Genomic DNA, 24,984 nt, shown 5'->3' on the forward strand with positions numbered 1-24,984 from the left:
CCTAACAAATAACAAACCTTGGAAGTGGAAATACACACTCAATACCCTTTTAGCTGCTATCAAAATGTATTACATCAGAGGAAATTGAATGATAAAGATAAGAAATATAAAGCTATAGCAGTGCGTTTCTAGATCAAAGGCACCCTTTGACAAATAACCTGTTCTTCCTTATGCCTAAGTGCTCTTTCAACAGGGAACAACAAACAGAAACATGACAGTTACACCTCAATGTTTACTAACTGGAAAAGAATAGCAAGTGTGTGAAACAGGCACCATTTAAATTATCCTCGCTTGAGAGAATTGGCAAGATTCAATCTGATTAAGTGGTCATTTGATCTGTGGTGTGAATCTCTGGGAGGAGATCGAGGCAATGCTTCCAGTATAAATGTAGGTGTCCTGCATTGATAAATTCACCAAGATCTTGAACATAGTATTGCAGTCAAATACTCACTACAGTCTCATCTCTCAGACATGAAGATCGCTGTGGTGTTCCTGCTGGTGGGCGTTAGCACTTGCTATGGTAACAAACTTTTATTTTACAGAGTTGTATGTACTGCTATTCTAAGGAAGATCGTTGTTTTATTGTCTGTCCATTTGTCAACTAACACCTTCATTCACTTCTGACTCACACAACTACTTTTAGAGTTGATTAATTAGAAATTCAAGGCAGTGGAATAATGAAAATTGAATTAAGGGAATTCCATGCCCAATATGCTAAGATGCTTGCAAGATTCCCATTACCCATAGCCTTGAAATTCAACTCATATTTTATAGTGAAGACTGGCAGAGGAAGGCAGTCATACGTAAATGTAAATATCTAACCTGTATAGAGATTTTAAGCCTCTCGTCTTGCTATTACTCCATCAGCAGCAACAAGGAGACTATTAAAGTTTGAAAGGTAGGGTGGGGGTCAAAACTGTGATGTCAGGTGTCAAAAGGAATATGTCTTCACTTCCTTAACTGCTGATATTTTGTTGAATCAATATCAGTGAAAGAGTTGCACATGGAAATGAAGGGATTATATAGCACTGGTGTGGCGTTTGAAAAGACTAATGGTAGAAGCATAAATGAAGCATATTTAACTTGTATTGACCTCAATAACCTTAAGGTCCAGCATGGCACACATACCGAATTCTAAGCAAATAACCTTGACTGGTATGGCATGATATAGGATCCACATGCTTGGCGACTCCATAAATGATAATGGGTACTATATCCATGGAGCCCTCCTTTTAGTGTTGTGTTTAATTTATGCTACTCAAACATGTCATTAACCCCTGCTAGTGCACCAATAATTGTGGCTGGTTTTACAGGGATTTAGCTGAAGGTGGGTCTTCCAACTGAGGTTCCTGTTAACAATACATCAATAATATGGTATAGGCAATAAACAATATGCAAGCTGACTTGGCTCTGGTCATGGTCAAATTCACAAATCTATATTTAACAAAAGTGGTGCAATGACACTCTCTTTTCAATTACATTTCGACCTGTGAGAGGTCCCCCTGCTCTGCTGTTGTGTAACTGAACAGCAGATCAGAAATTATTGTGTAACTCGCCAATAATCAAAATTAACACGTCTGGAGCACACATCTATACTACTTTTCCATCTTCTCCTGTCTATGGTCCAAATCCACAAAACAGTGAGGATGATCCAGACCAAATTCCATCTTTTCCTTTAGGGATATTAGTGTTCACTGGTATCTATCAAAACTACGCTGCTGGCCTTCCTAAATGACAAAACCTAGTACCTTACAACATATTTCATTGCAAATTGTTACAAAAGGTCCATCTCAAAATATTTAAGAAAACATATTTTTCCATTCTTACAGCAAACTGTTTCCAAAACATAGGCTAGCCACCTATTTTCTAACTTGAGTACTGTTGGATAATAGACATGCTATTGAAGCATTTTTTCAGTGATATGGTAAATTCATATTTTAGGGTTTTGAATCATTATTTAAAAACTGACACCCTTGATCTTTTTTAATACGTTTAAGTGAAATATTAAGGATATTCTAACAAAATCGGTCTGGCAATAAAGCTTAGCTGTGAGATTCCTCTAAATAAATATGGGAGTTGTAATTCAGGAGCAAATCCATCAAATGATCTCTTAAATACGATGTTATCACTACAGGTAAAACAACAATGTCACTGCTATGCAATCATACATGTTTTTTACATTAAGAATAACATTTTACTACTAGATACTTGTGTTTTAAAATGAATCATGATTCTTCCAACTGATATTATATCTTAGCATTTCATGGAGTATGTCCTTTATGTTTTAGATCCTGTAGTTTATGTAGGAATTGATGCACCAAGTCTAAAACCGAGTGTGTTTGTGAGTGGGTTAATGAGAGAGTTAATGATTGACTAGGTTTTTGAGTGAATTAAAACTCATATACAGTTCATTCCACACTCCTATTTAACTTCAGATGTTTGTACGAAATCTTAAAAAGCATATTGCAGACTGTCATGTATTTTTGTTCTAGGTTTTGTTCACTCACATGGTGGTGATGATTATGTTCAATTAACCAGGGAGGGTACGTTCTATAGTACAAATTGTCTTGTAACGATTGTTTATTGCAAGGTTCCTCCAAATAAATACATGCATTTAACATAAAAGGCTAATCACTATAATAATCTCTTACAGTTACATTTGTCACTTTGGGCACTACAGAAAAACCTTAGTGATCTAATCATGCATGCTCTCTGTGCATTTAGTATAATGTGAAGACTTAAAAATAGTACATCTGTTGTGAATTAATACTTAATCCCAGCAACTGGCCCTAAATCTGGACATTTCATGATTTTATGAACATGATCCAGTTTTAATCTGGACACAGTCAAATATATGTGTACTGTTTTTATAAAGTCTAGAAATGGAGAGATTTCTGAGTAGTGTCAGAAGCACTTTTTTTTAAAATGGAGTACAAGAAAGGTTACAGACTTTTATAGCCGACCAACTGAGATGCCCTATTGAATAATCTGGGTTCCTTCTATATCTATGTAGCACAAGGTGTTAAACAAGGTGCTATTTATCATACCTCATACATAACGATACTCTAATGTACGTTAGTTATTGGGTTTTGTTAAATATCGCCAATTAAGAGTTTTGTAAAATAACATGTGGATTTTTATGTTCTCTGGACATGGTATGGTGAATACTGTACACATTTCCCTATTAAATTTAGGCAGGTTTTCCCTGTCAAAATTTAAGGAAAGTTGAGATATTTAATCTAATGTATGTTTAACGGATATGATACATAACTCCCAATTCAAAATTCCCACCAATACACAAACAGGACTTTACACACGGCTCGGAAAACACCAACCGATTCAAAGTCAGGCCCTTTGCCTGCTAAACGATGTATGGTAATTAGCTGTAACAAGCTATTAGAGATGTGAGACTTTGAAGATTTAAGGATTTCAGTCAAATCCTGGGATTGAATACGTTATTGGCCCAATTATTTGTGTGTGTGTATATATCTATAACTATCTATTTATCTATATATATATATATACACACACACACACACATATATATATATATATATATATATATATATATATATATATATATATATATATATATATATATATATATATATATAATGTATATATGGAGTAAGAGAAAGCGTGTGGTGAAACGAAAATATATAAAGTGCATACAGCAAATGTAACTGTCAATATTATTATTACAGGTATTGTGCACCAACATGAAGGTGGCGAATATGGTCGCCCACCCAGTGGCGTAAAGGTCCCCGAAACAAACTGTCTTGAAATAGTTCTGGTAAGTTCAACACATAAATTGCCTTTGCTTACAACATTACATGAGAGAATAGTACACAGTATATTAGCCTACAGTGTGTTAACTAATATGTAGCTTCTATTAGGATCCATTGTTGTGAGCATTTAAAGTCTGACCTGCCCCTTATGATGCCTCAGTGTATAAGTACCTCCATGCAAAGAGGAGAGTGTTCAATGATGCCTGCAAAGGGCTATTTCACTTGCTCTAACAGTAATCCCAAAAAATAACCTTCACTGAAACTGAGATGACATATGTCCTGCTGTATCCCTTCAAGAGTGAGGTTTTACTGTGCATTGTGGTATGAAGCAAGAACCTATTTAAAGCTGTAGGAAGGGTGTTCTTGAACTAATATTGTGTCAGACGTGCTGGCTAGGTATTGGAAATGTCACAATTTGATTCTCCATTGTGTTAATCGTATATTAAAATGACAATAAATAGGTTTTATTTAAACAATGTAGACAGGGCATTACGGAGGACAATTCACAGTCACAGTATTAACATACATGGGCGCATTAACTCCACCCTCTGAAATGTAATTGAGTCAAGCATCATTTGGGCATGAGAATTATGCATTAGTGATGATCTCTGGATTCAACATCAAACACTGGAGTATTTAGTGTGACACAATGCAGACCTATTTGAGTCCCAGTAGAGAAATCCAGCTAGGACCAGGTAACTAATGCATGGTTAATGAATTATTTCTAATAAATGTACTTTAAATTTCTTTTAGAAAAAAGATGTGAAAAATCTTCTGACTGCCTTACAAAAACTATTCTGCTCCTACGAAAACTGCAAGGTAAAAATATTCTCTTCTCAATATATAGATTTACAGTTCATGTTGACATCAACAACCCCTCTGGGACTGTGCAGTCTGCATCTGAGGTTTATGTGTCTCTCACAGAGGGAACAGGATTGAGTGGAGTGGTGTGGCTCACTGGTTAGAGGCAGCAGACCCAAGAGCAGAGGTCGGCCTGGGACCAGGGTTCAATTCCCGATGCGGCAGGGTCCTGGACCAGGGTCAGCGGACTCGATAATTCTCATCTCGGTGCCTACTCTAACCAGGAATCACACTCGGCAACTCTGGGCATTAGCTTGCCTCATCTCCACAACAGCCCCCCACATACGCCGAGGATGCCTGGTTTCACCTTGGAGATACCCAGTAGGGACCATCTCACAGGGAAAGCCGGGACGGGTTCCCCAGCGGTCTACTGCGCAGAGGTACTCCTTCGGGAGTCGATTCTAGCGCATTACAAACCCACAATTAATTAATTAATTAATCTCTTAACCTAGCTCACTGGGTTAGTTACCTTTTCACAAAATCTGTGTGTACATTTTAGATCAAAGGCTTTAAATACATCAATTCGATTCAAATGTTCATATCTCCAAGATGGTGAAATGGAGTACCCTTACACCAGGTTCTAGTAATATTTGCTATTTCCAGAACTATGAAATGTTAAATTGTTTGTCCAAGCACTGTGGAAGAACACTGATTAGTATTATTCTCATGCATTTCTGTAGCCAGAATCTAAAAATCACATCACTGCTTCCAGAAGAATTAGGGTGGTATGTATGCCTTATCACTTTCCACATAACCAACATTTCATCTAGAATTCAAACAAATCTCTCTTAAATTACACTGAATGGTGTGTCTCGGTCCTCATATAAATCTCTCCTGTGAAGTCATCGTTTAAAGCTACAAATGTACCCGAATCATGATTTTTGTTTTTAGTGCTGGTAGCCCAGTACACTGACCCACACAGTAATGTTTGTCACTTGGTGTGACCTCTTATAAACTATATTTACAAGGCTGTATCACCTACAACTCCCTGTTTACCATGGTTAGTGCATTTCACCTACCTTCTACCACTGTGTTTTCTGTGTGCCCGGCACCTCACTACTTAGCACTGTGTTCCCCATACTTATTGCTGATAGCATTTTATGTTCTGCACCTGGTTGCTGACCATTCTATGTGCTCTACACCCCATTTACACTCTACAGCAGTATGACTCCCACTATATATCAGGGGCGGTTCCTTCGTTAGATTTTATGGTGTTTACCTCCCACCTCAGTTGCAAGCCCCCTCACGCATTGCCATTACCCAAAAGTATTAGATTTACTCCAGCATTGTGTTGTTAATGTATCTGGGTGGGATATGGCATGACTAATCCTGGTGATAGGTAGTCAGCAACTACAGCTTGATGCGCAGATCAGGTTTGACAGGTCTGTTACTGTGGTCAACCAAACATGGTTACTTTTAGCTTCTTGAATCTGCGCTGCTAAGGAGCCAGAGGGAAACGCAGCACAGCTGGCACAGTCTCATTTGAAGCACTGGGTTCATCTGGTCACACTAATTATTTGCTTTGCTCTCATTCTTAATAAAATCCACATGAAAGCAATGCATGTATTTGTTGTTTTTAAAGCTGATCTATCTGCACTGACGAGTGCTTTGAAGGCAGTGGAGGGTTCAATACCATTAACAATACAATACAATACAATACAATCCCATTTTTGAAGTGCACAGATAAACTCCAAGGGGGCAACCCAGCACTAGAGATTACTACAGAACATGGCACATCGCTGTATGGCTATATTCTTAAGCATTACAGGGATTGGTCATGTTTTTGTTACTAGCAGAGTCAAGTGATTCATTTCCTCACACAAGTTTGAAGAGGGCAGATTTGTTCTGTGTCTTCTCCAGCCCAGGGTGTGTACTTGTAGGCCCTGATGGGTAGCTGTTTTCTGAATTCATATTATGCATACTCTAGTTTCTCGTGATTCTATCTGTCCCTGCGCTATATACTAGCTGCAGTATGCATTCCAACCTCTACAGAGCTGTAAATGTGCCAAAGATGCCTTTGTTTTGTCCTCTGTGTTTTCAGCTTATTCTGGGCTCAAGACATATATAAGGGTAACCATATTTGAGATATATTGATACGCTTTTTCTGGCCGTACAACTTTTTAAATCTGTCTTTTCATTCCCAAGGAAGAACAGAAATAATGTGACCCAATTAACACACGGAGCAGTCAGAACCCAGGGATCCAATTGTAGCAACTAGGAGGCATTGGAGTGGCAAAACATTCTTCATAGTGTATAAGTCCCCTCGCATTCTGCTTCATTGACAGGAGTTTCTCTTGCTCACACAAGTTCTCAAGAGCCATCATCCAGTGGGCGTGTTGAGGCAGAGCTCCCAAGGAAGTAATTTCGCACAGGGCAGGATCTCCGATAGCTTTTTGAACACATCAAGATATGTAAACCCTCATCTCAGTAAAAACCACAGGAAGACTGTATTGCACACAGGGTAATTTAAGAGGCTAGGAGTGAAAACCATGCCTGATGCTGCGTAGAGTGCTGTACACATCCTAGCCTTCTAATGGGTGCCAACATTTCTGATGAATTGATGAACTAACTTTACAATACATGTACAGGGTATTAGCAAATTTTTCATTTTAATTCATAACAGTAAGATTTGTTGATACTCTCACATGCAATGAAATATTGCAATAATATTCACAATTGTGATATTTTTAAATAGTTATTGCACATACATTATTGTCAAAAGTCTCAAAGTAAGTACAGAACTTCAGATGAGTAATTAAATGCAGCAAAGAAGACATAATCATTCTATCAAGTTGTCTTGAAGGCAACGTATCTGTTATATAGAAATAATAGTAACCAATGTCTGTGGCACTGCTGGAGGAAGGGAGAGCTGCTCCTCTTGGAACTATTGGAATGCTTTTACTTTATCTATTGAGATCCACACAGGCAGTCAGTACTATGAAACTCAATTAATAGAATATCCTTCCTGCTGAAATCATGCATCCTTCCCTTCTCTTGCAGATATGAACTCTGTATGTCATTTGTGATTAATTGCTGATCTTTTTCTCCAGGACCATGATTGCAGCCTGGAAGAATGGACCAACCTTTTAGCTGAAGTCAAATACACACTGGTAGAGTATTGCTAAAATATTTTCATATTAATTCTCTTTATTTTAAGAGGTGTTTCAGAATGATTTTTCAGTGGCAAAAATAAGATCCATCATTGCAGTATTTTTTCATTTTATAATCCTATGTCAGTGAAACTATTGCAATCTATGATGTGCAATCATACCTTTGTATTGTTTTAGTCTAATTATTTTGTTCACAACCTATAACATATACAATTTTCTTGTGCTGTGTCATTTAGGAAGCTTATAGTTGTGAAAACATTTGTTGTATTATTTTATTATTTTCAGGAACACACTGGATGTGCTGTGGATCATCTTCTGTTAGGTGGAAATCCAACATTGGTAAGTTCCTAATTGCTGGCTTGTTTTGTTCTCCCATTCCAGAATTATATCTTATCTCCTATTCTATCCTTGACTCACATTTTCAGTCTTTGGAGATGTCTCACCTCGGTACCTCAGTGGAGTTCTATATTAATTGTCTCTGGTGATGTCTCCATTGAGAATCTCAGTTCAGAATTTGATGTCTCTTTCTGGTGATGTCCCCCACAAGTATCGCAGTACAGTACTTGTTGGGTATCTTCAAGGTGAGGATAGCTCTTTTAAAGGGTTTTATAAACCCTCCATTGCAGCACTTTGATAGTTCTGATAAGGCTACACCAGCTCAATGTACATGATAGCTCAACTCTCAGGTGACGATATATAGCCCTCCACCCCAAGAGGTCTAAACCCAATATGGCTCACCTAGGAGTGTGCTTCAGTCTTACTCCTGCGACTAGCCCAGATGTAAAGTCACTTCACTTTGGTGTAGATGGTATGTACTTCTATAATGATTGCTCTCACCCTGATTTTAATAACCCATACAGGGCCTAATTACGATGGCTGACAGACTTCTGTCCATCTGCCATCTTCCCGTGGATGAGGACCGCCCAGCTATAAGGTGGTGGTCCCACATTTGCAATTAAAATGTGGCCACCACCACGGCAGACGCAAAAGGCATTTTTTCCATTGCAGTGGCTGCTGCTGGCTGCAGCACCTGCTGCAATGGAAAAAAGGCAGGTTTTGGTTTTCCCTGCACTATGCGGCAGGCACCACGTGGTGTCTGCCACATGGTGCAGGAAAACTGCAGGGGGGAACCAATTGCCGCCCAAGTGCAAAAGCAAACTGCCCCTGCACAAGGCTTGCCCACAACGGGCCCCCAAAGGCAATTCCACTAGCCTTTCCCTGGCGGGTGAACCGCCATTGAAAAGCTGGTGGGGAGCAAGCATTATAATCTCACCAGCGGTGTGGCACCATGTCATATATTACAAGTTGAGACACTACACAGAACCGGCGGGCTCTTGGAGCCAGTCGAATACGTGGCAGTCGGTGTTTCGGACCACCACGGTGCTGCCCCCATCCTAATATGGCGTGCGAAAATGGCCTCACGATGGCGGGCTCACCATCATCGTAATGACCTCCATGGTCTTTTGACCCAAGAACTTGATAAAGTGTTTGGAGTTCCTGGAAGTTTTAGGCCCACTTCAATGATTGTTTGCAGCGAAAATATTCATACTGGTTCGCTAATACACGCCATTATACTTTATTGAATCTTTTTGATTCTTCAACATAGATTGGAAGAATCAGTAGGTCTGGTGTTGGTGTCAGTGCTTAGGAACAATTTCATTTTTTGGGTGGAAGCTCCCAATGAGTGTAGCCAGGTTGGTACGTTTTCCCTATCATGTGCATTACTAAAATCTCACATTTTGTCAGTTATGTTTTTCCATGCTTCTGTAGTATCCTCATGTGTGTCTTCCTGTTACCACTCTGCACCATAGCACCCATGACTAACTTTAAGAAGCTGTGTTGTGTAGACTTCTGAGATGTTTCATGCCTTGGCATGTATTGATTGCTATGAACATGTACTAAATAATCCCTTTGGTGAAATTTCAAAAGGATTTCTTGTAGATGAATACCATGCCCATAGCAATGCCATGCAGAGTGCTTTAAGAAGACTGGAAATCCATTCTCCTCACACAATATAAGTCTCTGCTGCTGACACTGTGGTGAATGTGCAAGCAGCACAGGGTTGATTAGAGTTGTTAAACTGTGAGCAGACGTGGGCAGCAGGCTCCATTTGATACATGGCAAAAGTCTAAATAAAACTTGGAAATGGTATTTGTTAATGGAGGAATCTTTATTTTCAGAAATCATTAATCTTGAAATAACTTTTCTAGTCCAAATTAAATTTGGATGTGGGAAAATTAAAAATGTCTGTAGCAACATGGTGGGATGGTTATCAAATTAGGATTTTCATGGGGTCCGAAGCAGGAACTCAGTACTAAACAGAAACAGAATTAAAAGCATTTGTTTATGTAGGTTTAAGAGCTCCATCTCACATAAAGTGAGCACAGACAGTGCTAACTTAAGAAAGGTCTGTGTCAGAGTTTTGAGCTGACTGAGTTCTTAAAAAGTTAAAATACAGCGGTTTTTTACCACTTTGGATAAAGGATAATAGCTGTTTGTCACTGTAAATGTAAAACAAAGCTCTCCAAATGACTGGGAATGGGGATGACGGCGTTGATGTATTTAAAATATACAACAGCATAGAACAACACAACTGACACATAAAGAGAACACAACAGTCAAAAGAGAATACAACACAACTTCTGGAGTAAGGAAAATCAACAGCACAGTGTAATTATAGCAAAACACAACAGCCCAAAATACAAATAGAATATCACCAGATTAAAACTGTCAACACAACACTTATATATAAGCATTTATTTACACATATTGCCAACCCCAAAATCTGTTTTTATAATATAGGGGTAAAAGTGTTTGCGCCAAGCACTTCCTCACTTATCACCAAGGACATATAATAGCAAAGGGCAAAAATGTTTTGTGGTTCAGCTCAATTTATTTCATGTATGAGATTCATGCAGTTAACATTTTTTGGATTGGAGGACAATCTAAGCTCACATCATTTACAGTTTCTCTGTTGTCTTCTAGGAGACAATTGCGGCTGAAGTTGGAAGGGCTCTGCAAAAACTCCGTGACCCAGTCAGAGATCTTCTGGTAATAACTTATTTGTGTTAGAATTGCTGCCCAATTTAGCTTTTGACTGACAATTAAATACATAATTTCCTGTTGCTTTGAAATATAAGGACCAATGTAAGCAAACAAGAGAGGAGGCATGAATCTTCCCTGACCCCACACTGTATATGCAGGAATTGCTGGCTGAAATCTTAAAATAAATATATTTACATGTTGTCCCAAGTTTCCTCTTAAATGAAAATGCATGGCTGTATTCAGAGCCCCCTATGGCATTTAGGCTTCTACTTTGCAATTAAACTTGGAAATTAAAGAATGTTTCCATTAAACCTCACTGGCTACAAAGAAACATGCTCAAACTATAAGTGTGTACACTAGGAAAGGCAGCCCTTAAACTGCTACAGTATCCTCCAGAGAAGAAACATAAAAGGATTTTGAAGATTTTGGCTCTGTCTCCAACCATCGCTCTTTACTGACCACCACTAGATATTCTAGCCAGAGCAAGATGCGGACTTTTAATGCTGTACTCACAGAAATCCTCACTATTGTATCTTCTAAAGCTCTTTACTGTTTTGACGTTAGCTGCACTATGCACTTCTTCATCCATGACATTAGCAAATTTCTTGAAAATACAAGTGGTCATTTGATAAAAGAAATACAAGCGCTCCAAAGGCTGGCTGTCAAATGCACTTTCTACACTCAGTTACGACTGAGATCAATACCCAACTCCCATCGCTACTTCCCTGTTAAGGATCCATGTCCTTGTTCAGATCTATTTCCACAAAATTGCTCCTAATTGCCTCTCACTGTCAGAAACTTCAATCCAACTCAAATCTCCTTCACTCATCCATCAAACTATTTAACAACACTCCTTCTTTCAAGCTTTCTCATTTTGGAGGCTTTCTGCAGAATATTGTCTTTGGACAGTCATCTAGAACATTTTCCATCACGCTCACAGATACATATGGGCATGATTAGTTTGTCTGGAGGATTCAGTGATATGTTGTGTTTCACTAATCCCCAAAAATAAATACACCACATTATTGTTTTTTAATGAGTTACACATCTGGGGAAAAAAGTACTCTTATGAGCCAGAAATCCTCAGCTGAAGAGGTTTCAGTAAGCCTACACTATTTTCCCAGCAAGGGCTGATCGCTGCAACTTTGTTCTACTTTAACAAACAAGGTTTAACTATGCAGGGTATTCTGCATCTATTGACAAGTTCTCCCTATGAAGGACCATGCAACAGGCTAATTCTGATCTTCAAAGGGTCCCTTATGTCTAGAGTGTCACAGTGAGCTAAAAAATATTGTACTGAGTGAGGCCCTGCATTATAACCAGTGGTTGATGTTAATTCAACATTCCACCCTTCACATTTTTGTTTCTACCATTTAAGGTTCAGACCATAATTAAACTAAAAAGTGGTCACATTTTCTGTTTGAAACTGGTATTCTATGTAGCAGCAAATCTTGTTCAGCTGTCCTTACCAGAGAGGGTACCCGGCCTGGTGGAGCTGTCCTTGGCTATATCTTAAAGCCTTAACAGCTGTACAATTTCAAATTCCAAAAAGAGACTTAGCCCGAAAATGTCAATCTTAACTGAGACTTCATCCATTGGCTCTCGAAAACAATGCCTTCTCCTTGGACACTGCCTCATGCCTGGTCCATCTGAACTGCTACAATCTCAGAGACTTTTTGCAGAAATGTCTTCTAAATGCAAAGGTAACCGGGCGCAATCCACTATTTGGATCCAACTCATGCCCCATTCCTGTCACCAAATATATTTTTACTTCTCTTTTTTGCAGATTTATATAGAGCAAACTCGACCTGAAGGTATTGAAGCGCTTTACATGAGTACTGGTTACGTTACTCAAGGACACATTCCAATTTTTTTTGGGGGGTACGCACGGGGAGATTAAGCGATTTGCTCAGAACCACAGGATGTGGATGCGACCCCGAAGCTCAAATCATGGTTTCCGAGCTCCAAAGTTTGCAGCTCCAGCCGTCAGACCAGATCCTCTCCCTTTGATCATACCTTGCACAATTAGATGTCTGCGGTTGGTGCTTTGATATGTTAAGCACTCGTTTTCACTACAACTTTAAAAATTCATATCTCTGCTACTACTGATTGGATTATGGTGATTTTGGTGACACATAGTTTATTAAAATGTACTCTATTTATCTAAATTCATGTGGAATTTTTCTTGTGTTGTACTTTCACTTTATTAATGGTTGTGAGCTGAATACATAATTACACATTGCCTCTAAAATTCCCCTGACTGCTTTGGGCCAAGCTTCCAGAGTGTTAAGCACAGATTAATTTAGAGACTTTGGTGGTTCATCCTGACAGGGTTTGGGCCTGTTCCTTGAGCAGGATTTACACCCCACTCTACCTACAATGCGATTTCTCACAGTGGCTACGCTTGGACCTTGGGGTAGAGGGTCCAAGATCAAAGAGGCTGCAGCCACTACATTAACCTTGCTACATTTTATCAATACTAGCAATGGCTCATTAGTTGGCCCAGAGTTCCTAATGTGAACCATATGCTCCTCCAATTTGTTGGAAGATTACAGATGTGCCTCAAACGTTTGGTACAGTGGGGTTCCTCATATTAGCACTCTTCACCATGTTTTATCCTTCTAAATCATAGCCTTATAGACAACGTTTGCAGATGCTTTTCTGCACAGTTTTGATTCCACAGGCGGAGGAACAGAGAGGCAAAGTCAATGCTAACAGATATGCTAGGGGTGGGATTCATTTGCTTTTAGACATTATAACTATGGCAGAGTCATGGTCTACTGTTTTTTTGCCCTTTATAAAAGGTCCCACTGAGGCAGCAGTATATTCTCAGAGGGTGATACACCATACATTCATTGTACGAGCAGCAGTGGGCAATTTGCTATGTCATGAAAAAAATTGCTGGAACAATACTTGTAAGGGACTCTAACATAGATGGTTCCATGGACAATACTGTGCTTCATAATTTTTTTAATCAGGCCTATACCTTTGATTTTATTAAAATTACATATATGTAATACTTACTCACAGACTGTTTAAGCTTGCTATCTTCATCCTTTGGTCAGTCAGTGTGTAATTCGCGTTTTTGTTCCCCCAGCACAGCATACAGCATAGTGCAGAGAGTCAGCTCACTTATGCTATAGGGTTATCTCTCCGTGAGTGATGGCATTCTGATCTTGCACAATGTTCACTAACATGAAAATTGGATACAAAAAATGCATTCAAGTTTTACAGTATTAAAAATGTTATTCACAAACAGTAGCAAAGGTTGAAAGCCAGCACCAAACCTATTTACTTTTACAATGCATGTTCATTTTGTAATTTCTGGAGGTTAACAATGAAACCAGTTTCAGGCTTTATAGGGACCCAAGTCGACCAAGGAAAATAGAAAAACAAACAATGGAAATACTGGTAGGTCTGGCTTTAAAGGAATATTGTATAGTGATGGTAAGCACTACAATACAATAAAATGGATATGTATTTTTGTTGAAGCAAAGAACTGTAAAGTAACATTTGTGTAGTTTAAAAGGTCAGGTGAGCTTTCAATTAATACCTAAACATCCTTGTAGGTTGATGACTGCCCTCCTCCCAACTGTGCTGCTGCCAGAGAAAAGCAACATAAATTATGTAGTCATCTAAGATACTTTAATAGCATTATATTGTCATGCATGTGATCCTGAAAGTTCAAGCTCAAGCAGCTGAATAATTAAACTGATCACAGCTGTGTAGAGGACAAGCACTTTTTTGTGAAATCACATATATTCTACACAATCTAAACATGTACTCTTGTCTCCCAACATGTGGGTGAAGCCAAAGTTCCTCTCTAGTGATGTTCATATACCTGTCAGGCGACAGCTGCACAGGCTTATCAAACGATAGGAATCAACCATGATCAGAACTATAAGAAACAGACCGTGAAGAAATGCATAATTCGATTTCTCATGACTGTTGTTCAACTATTGAGTATTTTTTAACTGGCCCCACTGACAGAATTTTCACATTATTTAATTTGTCTTTGTTGTTGATACTCCTTTAAGCAAGTGCAGTTTTTGAGCACCTCCCTCCATCTAACTACATTGATATTCTAAGTCTACGCCCTGTCCTTCTGAGTTTGCTCTACGACCTCTTCCCCCACTCTGATTCAGCATCTAACTACATGTAGGATCATCCATGTGTTTCAGCTTGAGGTTTAGTTTGGTCACCATCGCAAATGTTGGAAGTCAGGCAGACACACTTCTATCATACACACACGCTTGGAAAAACGATTCCCAACTGTGATGAAACTTTTGATTCTATTCTGCTCATTGCATGGTTAGGAACCATATTATCTACCCACGTCCATCTGTCACCTCCCACCGCCACCTGCAGCACTCTGATGACATTTAGAATGGTATTGTGGCTATGCTTACAGTGGCACATAATGATACACCACACTGTTTTTATAGCTTACATTTTCCTTTTGCTTTATGCATTACCCTGCCTGATATGGGACGCTGACATTGTTTTAATATACATGATGGTCTTGTCATTTTTGTTTTGGAAATAATTCTGGAAACTTAGCATTAAACTGCTTTGCACAAATGCACTATTTTAAAATGATAACTTGAAAATGAAAAAATATCATTTTTGTCCATATATATTTTGTTACAATTTTTTTTTCTCATACCCAAAATGAAATAATATGTCACATTGATTTACCTTATTATAAAAAGTAACTACTTTTTCTAATTGGAAAGCAATGCATTGTGCTATCCTGTCAAACACATCTCAGTGATCCCCTTTGCTACTTTCTAGATCCAACTTAAAGTCGAGAAACCTGTGTTTGATCTGATATGTAAATTGCTGGTAAGTTGCCCTTCTTAAGTTTTTCTTGTGGTTACCCTTAAATGGAAAGAACTTTGGCCTGTCACATGCCTCAAATAACACACCTAGGGCATCACTTATTTTATTTGTGATGGGGAGTCCGTACTCCTCCGGTCTGTTTATTGTTGTGTGACTGGTTGAAAGCCTACTACTCTAAGAGATCACACTGCTACAGCCCTTGTGTCTCTGCTGGGAAGCCACCTTAAAATGCATTACAGATAAACTATCCACCTATTTGTTTTTCTTGCTGTTTACTTCAAGTGGTTGATGGATTTGACTTTGCCCTATTTTGTACCTACAGTGAAGAAGACAGAATGAACAGCAGATTTTTAAAGCACAGACTTAGCCCAAGGGCATCAAGGCGCTGAATACAGTCCAGAATACCAGCAGGCAGATGCCCCCTCAGACCCGCCTCACAGGCGGGTCTGGGTGAGCATCTTTTGAAAAATTGTGTGTGATTGTTGCCCCAAAAGATCAACCGGGAGAGTGTTCCAAACGTTGGTAGCAGTAAATGAGAAAGATCATCCTTTTGAACCTAGGCACCATGAGGAGATTCTTTTTTGCTGACCTAAGGTTCCTCGAGGGCACATAATGTTGGAATAAAGTCCGGATGCCCATTGGGCCCAGGCCACAGTAGGCATTATGAGTGAGGCAGAGGGTCTTAAACATAATTCTGAGATCCACCGGGAGCCAATGCAGTGAAAGAAGAGAGGAAGAAACTGAGTGATGTTTGGGTAGATCCATCACTAGCCTTGCAGCGCCATTCTGCACCAGCTGCAATCGATGCAGCTGCCCTTTGCTGATACCTAGATAAAGAGCATTGCAGTAATCTAATCTGGACATTATTAATGCAACAACCACCCTTTTAAGGGCATCAACTTAAAGGAGAACTGAGAGATTTTCCTTATAATCCGGATGAGCCCAAAGCAGGTGGCCACTGTCCTAGAGACCTGCACGTTCAAGGATAAGGAGTCATCCACCACCACTCCCAAGTTTTTACCATGGGAAACAGGAGTAGGACAGGTGCCCAAGGAGTCAGGCCACCACTCCCTAGACCAGATGTCTGTTCTGTCTCCAAAAATATGGACCTCCCTTTTCTCACCATTCAATTCTAGATATTATGACCCATCCATGACGAGACTGCTTGCATGTAGGTTTTAATATTCTGTGCAGAGTCATTGACATTCTGCGTGATCAACACCATTATTTGGGTGTTGTACGCATAGGACAACACTTCCAACGCAAATGATTTCAACACCGTTGCAAGTGGGGCCACATAGATATGAAACAAAGTGGGGCTCAGGGAGTAGCCCTGAGGCACTCCACAAACAAGGAGGGCAGCATCCGAATAAAAAATTCCCAGTTTGACTGTTTGAGACCATTCACCATAAAAAGGAGGCAAGCAGGTCCAAGGCGAAGCCCCCAACACCTATCTCCCTGAGACGCTCCACCAATCTCAAGGGAGACAGGGTATCGAATGCTGCGGTAAGATCCAATAAAATCAAAAGAGTGGTATGTCCTGCATCCACCTGCACTTGTATATTATCAAGAACCGTGGTGAGGGCAGTCTCCGTGCTATGTGACCTTCTGAATCCATGTTGTGAGCCATCCAGAATGACATGCTCCCTCAGGTAGGCACTCAGTTGAAAGTTCAAATGGGATTCAAGGATCTTGGCTGGAACCGGCATCGGAAGCATGGGACAGATTTTTTTTAGATGTGATGGATCTAAAGAGGGTTTTTTAACAGTAGCCTAACCTCTGCTGCCTTCCAAGTCAGAGGGTCACTGGCCCAATGCAATGGCTAAATTTAGGACCGTAGTGAAATGCAGGATAAGTGCCACTTTCACCAATTTGAGAACCTTTAAAGGACAAGGATCCATGGGCGATCCCGATTTAACTCTTTCCAATAGGTGCTCAACTACCTCGGGAGTAAGCTTTGGAAACGCACATAGACTAGGAAGTGCCATGTTGCTGAAGCTATACATGGGAAAGATTTCAGGCAGGGCATCAGATATCTGATTCCGATTTAAAATCTCCAACCGGGCATATGTATCAGATATCTTGGAGCAGAAAAAGGAAGCAAGACTGTCGCAAAGCTCCTTAGATGGCTCCATGGAGTCAGAAGCCGTAGGCACAACTAGGGAGTTAAGAATGTTAAAAAGTTCCTTAGGCAATGAATGAATAGCAGGTTTTTAAAGCGCAGACTTAGCCCAAGGGCTATGGTTATATGTTAGCAAGAAATTCATCACAGCATCAAGTCTCATTTCACTGACAAGTACAACAGGAAAAAAAGGCGCTTGTGATGTGTGCCCTTTCCACATCAGGCTTTATATGCCTCCAAATTAAGATCAATACAAAGTAGTTCCACCTTATGTGTAATATGTCGGTTAGAGTAAATTTCAGGCCCTGAAGTAAATCTTCATATCAAAATATCAAATATATAAGCCTCACACCTAATAGCTAATAGAAAACAATGTATTAGGGTCTAAGAGAAATATCTGATGCATCAGACAAATGCGTTGACCTTAAGACTGCAGATTATCTTTGTTGTCAAGCTAATGATATGTTCCCAAAAGAGGGTTTATTGGAACCGTGCCTGTGAAAATGTTAGGTGAGTAGTTACGTTCATCCTCCTAGCAATGAATAGCTCACTAGGTCTGATCCAATTTGGACAGTAGGCCTTACTGACAAAAGATTCAAGTTGGAAGCTGTAGCCGTCAAATTACCATTTCAGTCTAGACCTTGGGAGGATCTACTGAATTTTATGCATTCTTCTCCCTTAGAACTCTACAACACTTGTATTCTGTCTTTAACCAGCCTTGCGTGCTTTAGGCATATAATGAATGGATTTCGGATACATACCAGAATATAGTCTTTGGAGAGTTCGCTTTGCCTACAATATAAGCAACAGGAAGAACTGATGGATGAAATGCTGAACAATGAAACATTCCCCCCCAATTATAAAGACTTGTGTTTAATCCATTGTTCTTTTGCTGACCCCGCCACCCCAGTTTGGATCTCCTGGGAGCAGTCCAGCCCAAACTGCCAAGTCAGGTCCTCCCTGGACTGGAACCAAGCAACCTGGAACCACTTAGTGCGCATACCCTTCCTACTTAGGAACAAATGATGAATGGAATTCTGAACAATATAAACATTTACCCCCAGTAACAAAGATCTGGGTTTAATCTTTCAGTCTTTTGCTCACCACTCCACCCATGTTTGGACCCAACCAAATGCAAATCAGTCTTTTCCCTGCTCCTCATAGGAACAGCCTAGCCAAAACTGACAAGCCAGGTTCTCCATGGACTGGAAACAAGCATCCTGGGCACGGGTTCAAGCCATAACCCCTTATCAGCCAGCCTAGCTTGAATCCAGTGGCGTAGTGAGCATGGGACCCAAGTCGGGCCTACTCTTCCCAATTAGGGAAGCAAAAGGAACAAATGATGGACGAAATCCTGCACAATGCAAACATTCAACCCCAGTCACAAAGATATGGGTTTAATCTTTCGCTCTTTTACTCACCACACCAACCCCATTTGGACCCAGCCATATGCAGATAAATCTTGACCCTGCTCTTCAGTGGAACAGTCTAGCCTGAACTGCCAAGCCAGGTCATCCCGGGACTGGAAACAAGCATTCTGGGACCGGTTTTGGGGCATCCCCCTTAATCTTAATAATAGTAAGCACGGGTACCAAATCACGGCAAAAATAGAACAAATGATGGACGTAATGCTGAACAATGCAAAGCAGTTTGGGCTGGACTGTTCTCAAGCAGGGTCAATACTGATTTGCAAATGACTGGGTTTTAATTGGAATGGCATGGAAAGCAAAAAACGATTTAGACCCAGATCTCCATACTGGAGTGAATGTATGACATTGTTCTACATTCTTGCTATCAATTGTTCGTTTGCATTTGTATCTACAATAAGGGCCACAACAAGGGCCACATAAGTTTGGTGGACAATCACAATATTTCAATGTAAATTCAGATTCATGAGGTGGTTACAGAAGTTTGTAAATTGACATATAATATGAAGAAATATTCTTCATATGATAAGAGAGTACAGAGACCAATAGGGAGCTGCATCTAAATGCCATTTGTTTTGATGAGGTAAAGTACAAAGTAAATGAGATAACTACCTCCGTGCATGGACTAACATACACACCGTGAGGTTTGCTGGTCAGTTTTTAATTGTCTTACAAGCAGAAGTAATCAGATCAAGTAAAGGTTTTGTTTACGGACATTCCAGATCATCTACATGCAGATAGCAAGAATTCACAAGTGCAAGTTAACGTTTGTGTATTACAACGTTTAATTTACTGGTAGGTTTCCAGCTAATTTCCCTGAAAACAGGCACACATCCTCAAGGACACGAGTAAAACATTTTCAGGAGGAAGGCTGGGTTGGAAAAAAAACAAAATTGATAAGATGCAGGAAAACGATTTTCTCTAGAGGTGGAAAATATTTTATCCTTGAGAAGTGAAAAGTTACTTGGTGCAAATACACTGAGGTGTTGCTTAAGGGTATTCTTTTCAAATGCAATTGTTTATGTTTGTGAGTTTTCCTTGGAAAATGAAATATTAGCAGATTTGCAGAGTCGGCTGCCTATGTATTTGAATGCGCGTTCACTTAAAGTTAGAAATCTTGGACTGTTTTCTTTTCATACAATCTAAATAATAAAAACTAGTCCAAGATGTGTGCCCTCAAGAGCTGATGCTAAGCACTTAATGCTGCCATTTTGCAAAGTTTATCTTATTTTATTATTCTTTACCGTTACAACGCACTGCCTCCAAGAAGTTTGGACATCTTTGAACGCTAAAGTGATAATAAAGCAACCAAATGAAACATGAATTTGAACAGGAGCTTCTCCAATATGCTCCACAGCAAATCCTGCTAAATGATTAGTGTGAAATGGACGTTAAGTTTTTTGAAGGTTTTCTGCAGAACGCTGCTGTAAGTCCATTCACAATGCAACCATCACAAATAAACAGTTTTATGCAAACACTTTCCATTTAAGTTAATAGTCTCCAGCATCTTCCTTGTCACAATTATATTTAAAGTTTCTTTTCAGTACTGATGTTGTCTATAAAATTGTTTCACCAATTCTACCCACAATGCTCACAACCCATGTCTTGGACATTGCATTACATGTGGAAAGTGGATATTCTGTACGTATGCTTTTAATTTCCCTTTCTCATTGATGAATTGTTCAGTGATCTATAGTGATGTTTTCTGCAATTATTCATTTTGCACATGTTCATCAGAATGTGCCTCCTGTGTGGATGTTCTCATCATGTGATTTAGCTTTTCCGACTGTCATCAAACGTTGTTATTTTCTCACCAGGGCGATGTTTTGCTAAAGGTTGGAGAACTTCTGGTAAGCCTAAGAATATTCCCCTTTTGGTATATTGGTAATTTTTAGGGATAACGTGCATGCTGCATGAATACATATTTTACCATTTTAGCTGTTGAATATAATTTACAACTCAGAATATCAAAGTTCGTGTTTTTCAACAAATGAGTTATCCATTTGATTCTGTAAGACAAGGTTGTGTAAATACAGTCTCCATCAAAGCATCAATAAAATGAGATCATCTAGAAAGATGCTATGTGTGCAATTTCTTATTTTCAATGCAGTAACAATGTCATTGCATTTTTAGGACAACCTGACTACCAACTGCCCTCACCCCATGATGGAAGGTAGACCGTTAGAAAGAGTCCCAACATTTGACTATTTAGGGTTGACTCTAACTGACAATATGGGGTGGGGAGCACAAATGGCTAGGGCAAACCTAAAATTAGTACAGACAACTGGGGGAATTTTAAAAGTTCAAAAAACTGTGCGAATAAAACTATAAGTGCCCCACTGGAAATCTTCAAAGTTCAAGCAAGATCTTCTTCCCTATATGGGGCAGAACTTTGGGGACATTCCTTCAACCGACCTAACCATTACAGAAAACAATTTCATTAGGCAAATTCTAACTCTGCCCAGAAGCACTCCTCTAGTCCCACTCAGGCTAGACCTGAATATTAGGCCTATTGCCGAAGCTATTGCATCACGCCCCCTTCTTAATTGGAGGAGGCTGTGGAGCACCCCCGAGCTGGAAAGCTACAAAAGAGAATTAAAGGTGCTCCTAGCCTCCCCAGGAGCAGGTAGAATTCCATGGCTACGTTTTGCAAGACAGTCTCTTGCCCAAATTGGATACGAAAACCTGTGGCAAAATCCTGAGGTCACATCCTTAACTATTTCTAAGAAAACATTGTCCGGTGCTGTAAAGGACTTTAGTCTCGGGAGGACCATTAGCTCAGTACCATCAATGAGCCTGAGTGGCACCTTCCTGAGCCATAAGTCCATATACAGCTTTGAACAACAAATAGATGCAATCCAACCTACTTTAGCGAAGAAGCTGTACTTACAGTTTAGATTTGGAATGCTGCCCCTTTACTCTACGATAGACAGGTGGACGGGGGGTCCAGTACATTTATGCCCTGGCTGCAGAATCGAAAATGAAACCACTCTGCATGTTATTCTTCTCTGTCCAGCCTATTCACTCATAAGAAGAAAGTGGATAATACAATTATGTAATAATTTGGGCATAAGGGACTACCAAGTCTTCTTTAGGATTTTGAAGTCTGACACGAATCCCTTGATAGTGTCTGCTATAACCAAATTTCTGTTTTCTATGTGGTCTATTCGAAGGAAATCACTCAAATAATATGGCACTTTATGTTTTTATTTTGCTGAGACGTGAGAACTATTTTGGATCAACAAATGTTATCTTAACTTTTTTTAAAATAGAATTTTAAAAATATTTACATTTTTAACGTTTTAATAATTTGTCTTCTCCCCTCCGATTGCATATGATGTATTTTAATTCTTATACTTACAAATGAACTGTGGAAAAGTGAAAATGTATATTTTATGTACTTTTATGGTTAAAACTAACCGAAAAAAAGTTTATTGAATGAATGAATAATTTACAACTCAGAATATCAAAGTTCGTGTTTTTCAACAAATGAGTTATCCATTTGATTCTGTAGGACAAGCTTGTGTAAATACAGTCTCCATCAAAGCAACAATTAAAATGTGATCATCTAGAAAGATGCTATGTGTGCAATTTCTTATTATCAATGCAGTAACAATGTCATTGCATTTTTAGGACAACCTGACAGGGAATATAAACCTCGGGGTAAGTCCTTTAACTTTCCCTTATGTTGTTTGGTCACCTGAAATAAACCACAGACTTCTTTTAATTAGAATATCAGCCTCTTTTACTAGTGACATTTCCAAATTTGCGACAGTTTGGAAAGTTGGAGCTGGCATACAAGTTCCCTCTCCCAGGATCCTCTTCCATTTTCCAGTCTCATCTTCTCTCTATCAGAGTTTCCATTTCTCTCATCTATTCATTTTCCCTCCCTTTATTGTTTTCAACTCTTCCCACAGTCTTACAGTGTGCTTCTCTCCACAGACTCAGTTTTTCAATTTCAAAGCCTGATGCATATTTTATCTGTCATTTATTTTAATTTTATCTTTACAAAGAAGAAGTGGATATTTAAAAGACTCTATTACTTATTATAATGGAAAGACTACTCTGAAATTTACATTTAGATTATCTGTATATGCCTGTTGAGCTATCAATAACAGGTCAACTATTTGAATTTAAACTCAAATATATAATAATAAGAGAGAACTACGGCAATGTTGGCGACAACAGTATAATTCCTTTTTGTTTCTCTAACACGTTTACATGTCAGAAATCAATAAATTGGCTATCATAAAAACTCTAAAATAATTGAGCATATTTCTTGAAAAGTTATAATCTTTAAATAACAATGATGACGTTATGCTGACTAATATCTTCTGACTTAAAATGTCATGATTGAGTTACTCTTTGTCAACATTAGTACCCAGTACATTAAGCTCTTGACTTCTTTGCTTGCTAAAGAAAGTCTTGAGTTGCAAAAACTATAAAATATCAGGCATTTCTCTTCTAATAACTTTTGATAACCTAAATAGATCTTCCTGGTGACTGAAAATGTCTTTGGTGTTCAGGTTAGAGTTACACTTAAGATGGCAAGCCCATGTTTCAGATAGCAGAACACTTGCTAAAGTGTTTATATGCAACATTAATGTAGGAATAATGATCAATGTCTCTGATTACAGTTCTATAACACTGTTAGGAAATTGTGTGTATTATATGGTGGGGTTGTGCAACCTTTAGGACCAGTCATTCTATAACTCTTCTCCACAGAGATTGTAAGTGCTGATTAAAGACGGTAGAGAAGTGTTTGATTTGAGATAAGATGTAGGGTGTTCCGACATCAGTTTTACCATCTGTTCACTAGGATACCTGCTGTGAACATAATTACTCAGAGACTCATGCTAACTTAGGCTGTCCCAGTAAAATTCAGCAAAAGAGCTCAGTGAGATAAGTGCCTCTAGAGGAAATCCTAATCACAAATTACAAGCCCTTATACCACTGCATTATCCTTTGATTCTTCCAATTACATTTATGTTCGGTTGAGTACTTATAAAACCTAATATTCAAAGTCCTAGAAACAATGTACAAATATGTTTTTGTGTGTGCTATAATTAAACCCTTCTACATGATTATTTTGCTGAAAGTCTACCTTTTAAGAGGAACAAATCATAAAAATATACAACATTATCCAGGTCAAGATGGCCCTTGGATCTCAGCTTTCTCATTGTGAAATAATGTCATTAAGAACTAGAAGGATTTCATCCTCAGCTGATAATGTTTTTTTCTCAAATTAAATTTTTTACGGAAACCAACTTCTCTGGAATAATAATACTTTTGTCTTCAATATAAGGGCATCGCTGATGGTCTTGTCGGTGGTGGTCTTCTTGGTGGTGGCCTTCTTGGCAAATGAATTCAGGTAACACCAACTTTTAGTTACAAATATAAACATGTGCTGCATTTGTCATGATATCATCCTTGCATCCCACCTCTTGCAATCCATCTGTGTGACTGACAGAGAGATGATACCAACATAAGGCATTGCTTAAGACAATATCTAGCTTAAACAAAAATCAGACTGTGTTGATCACACCTGGTAGTTGTCTCAATGTCCTCAATTATCCCAAAGGCAATCAAAGAACTGTTGTAATATCACCAGGAACTACCTACTCTCCTCCAAATAAAGAGGCTAAAGGACTAAAACCACAACCAAATAATAGGGCAACTTTTGTAACTCTACCACCCAGAAATTCACTTTTTGACCTGATAAACACTTAACAACAAAAGGAATGATTCCAGGTCCACTGCTAGAAAAAATGGCTTTGCTCCTAACCACC

General features: G+C 39.0%; 1 protein-coding gene across 1 annotated transcript; it reads left to right on the plus strand.

The window, feature by feature from the left end:
- The first annotated feature begins 434 nt into the window (after positions 1–434).
- Positions 435–23,164, plus strand: LOC147688964 (uncharacterized). Its single transcript, XM_086939848.1, has 10 exons — positions 435–520; positions 3,705–3,793; positions 4,542–4,607; positions 7,700–7,759; positions 8,045–8,098; positions 10,745–10,810; positions 15,599–15,649; positions 21,013–21,045; positions 22,829–22,858; positions 23,138–23,164. The coding sequence occupies exons 1-10, from the start codon at positions 472–474 to the stop codon at positions 23,162–23,164; spliced, it is 525 nt and encodes a 174-aa protein (XP_086795974.1). The 5' UTR covers positions 435–471.
- Positions 23,165–24,984: the final 1,820 nt, after the last annotated feature.

Source organism: Lissotriton vulgaris, chromosome 10, assembly GCF_964263255.1.
Source record: "Lissotriton vulgaris chromosome 10, aLisVul1.2, whole genome shotgun sequence".
In the NCBI taxonomy this organism is placed as follows: Eukaryota; Metazoa; Chordata; class Amphibia; order Caudata; family Salamandridae; genus Lissotriton; species Lissotriton vulgaris.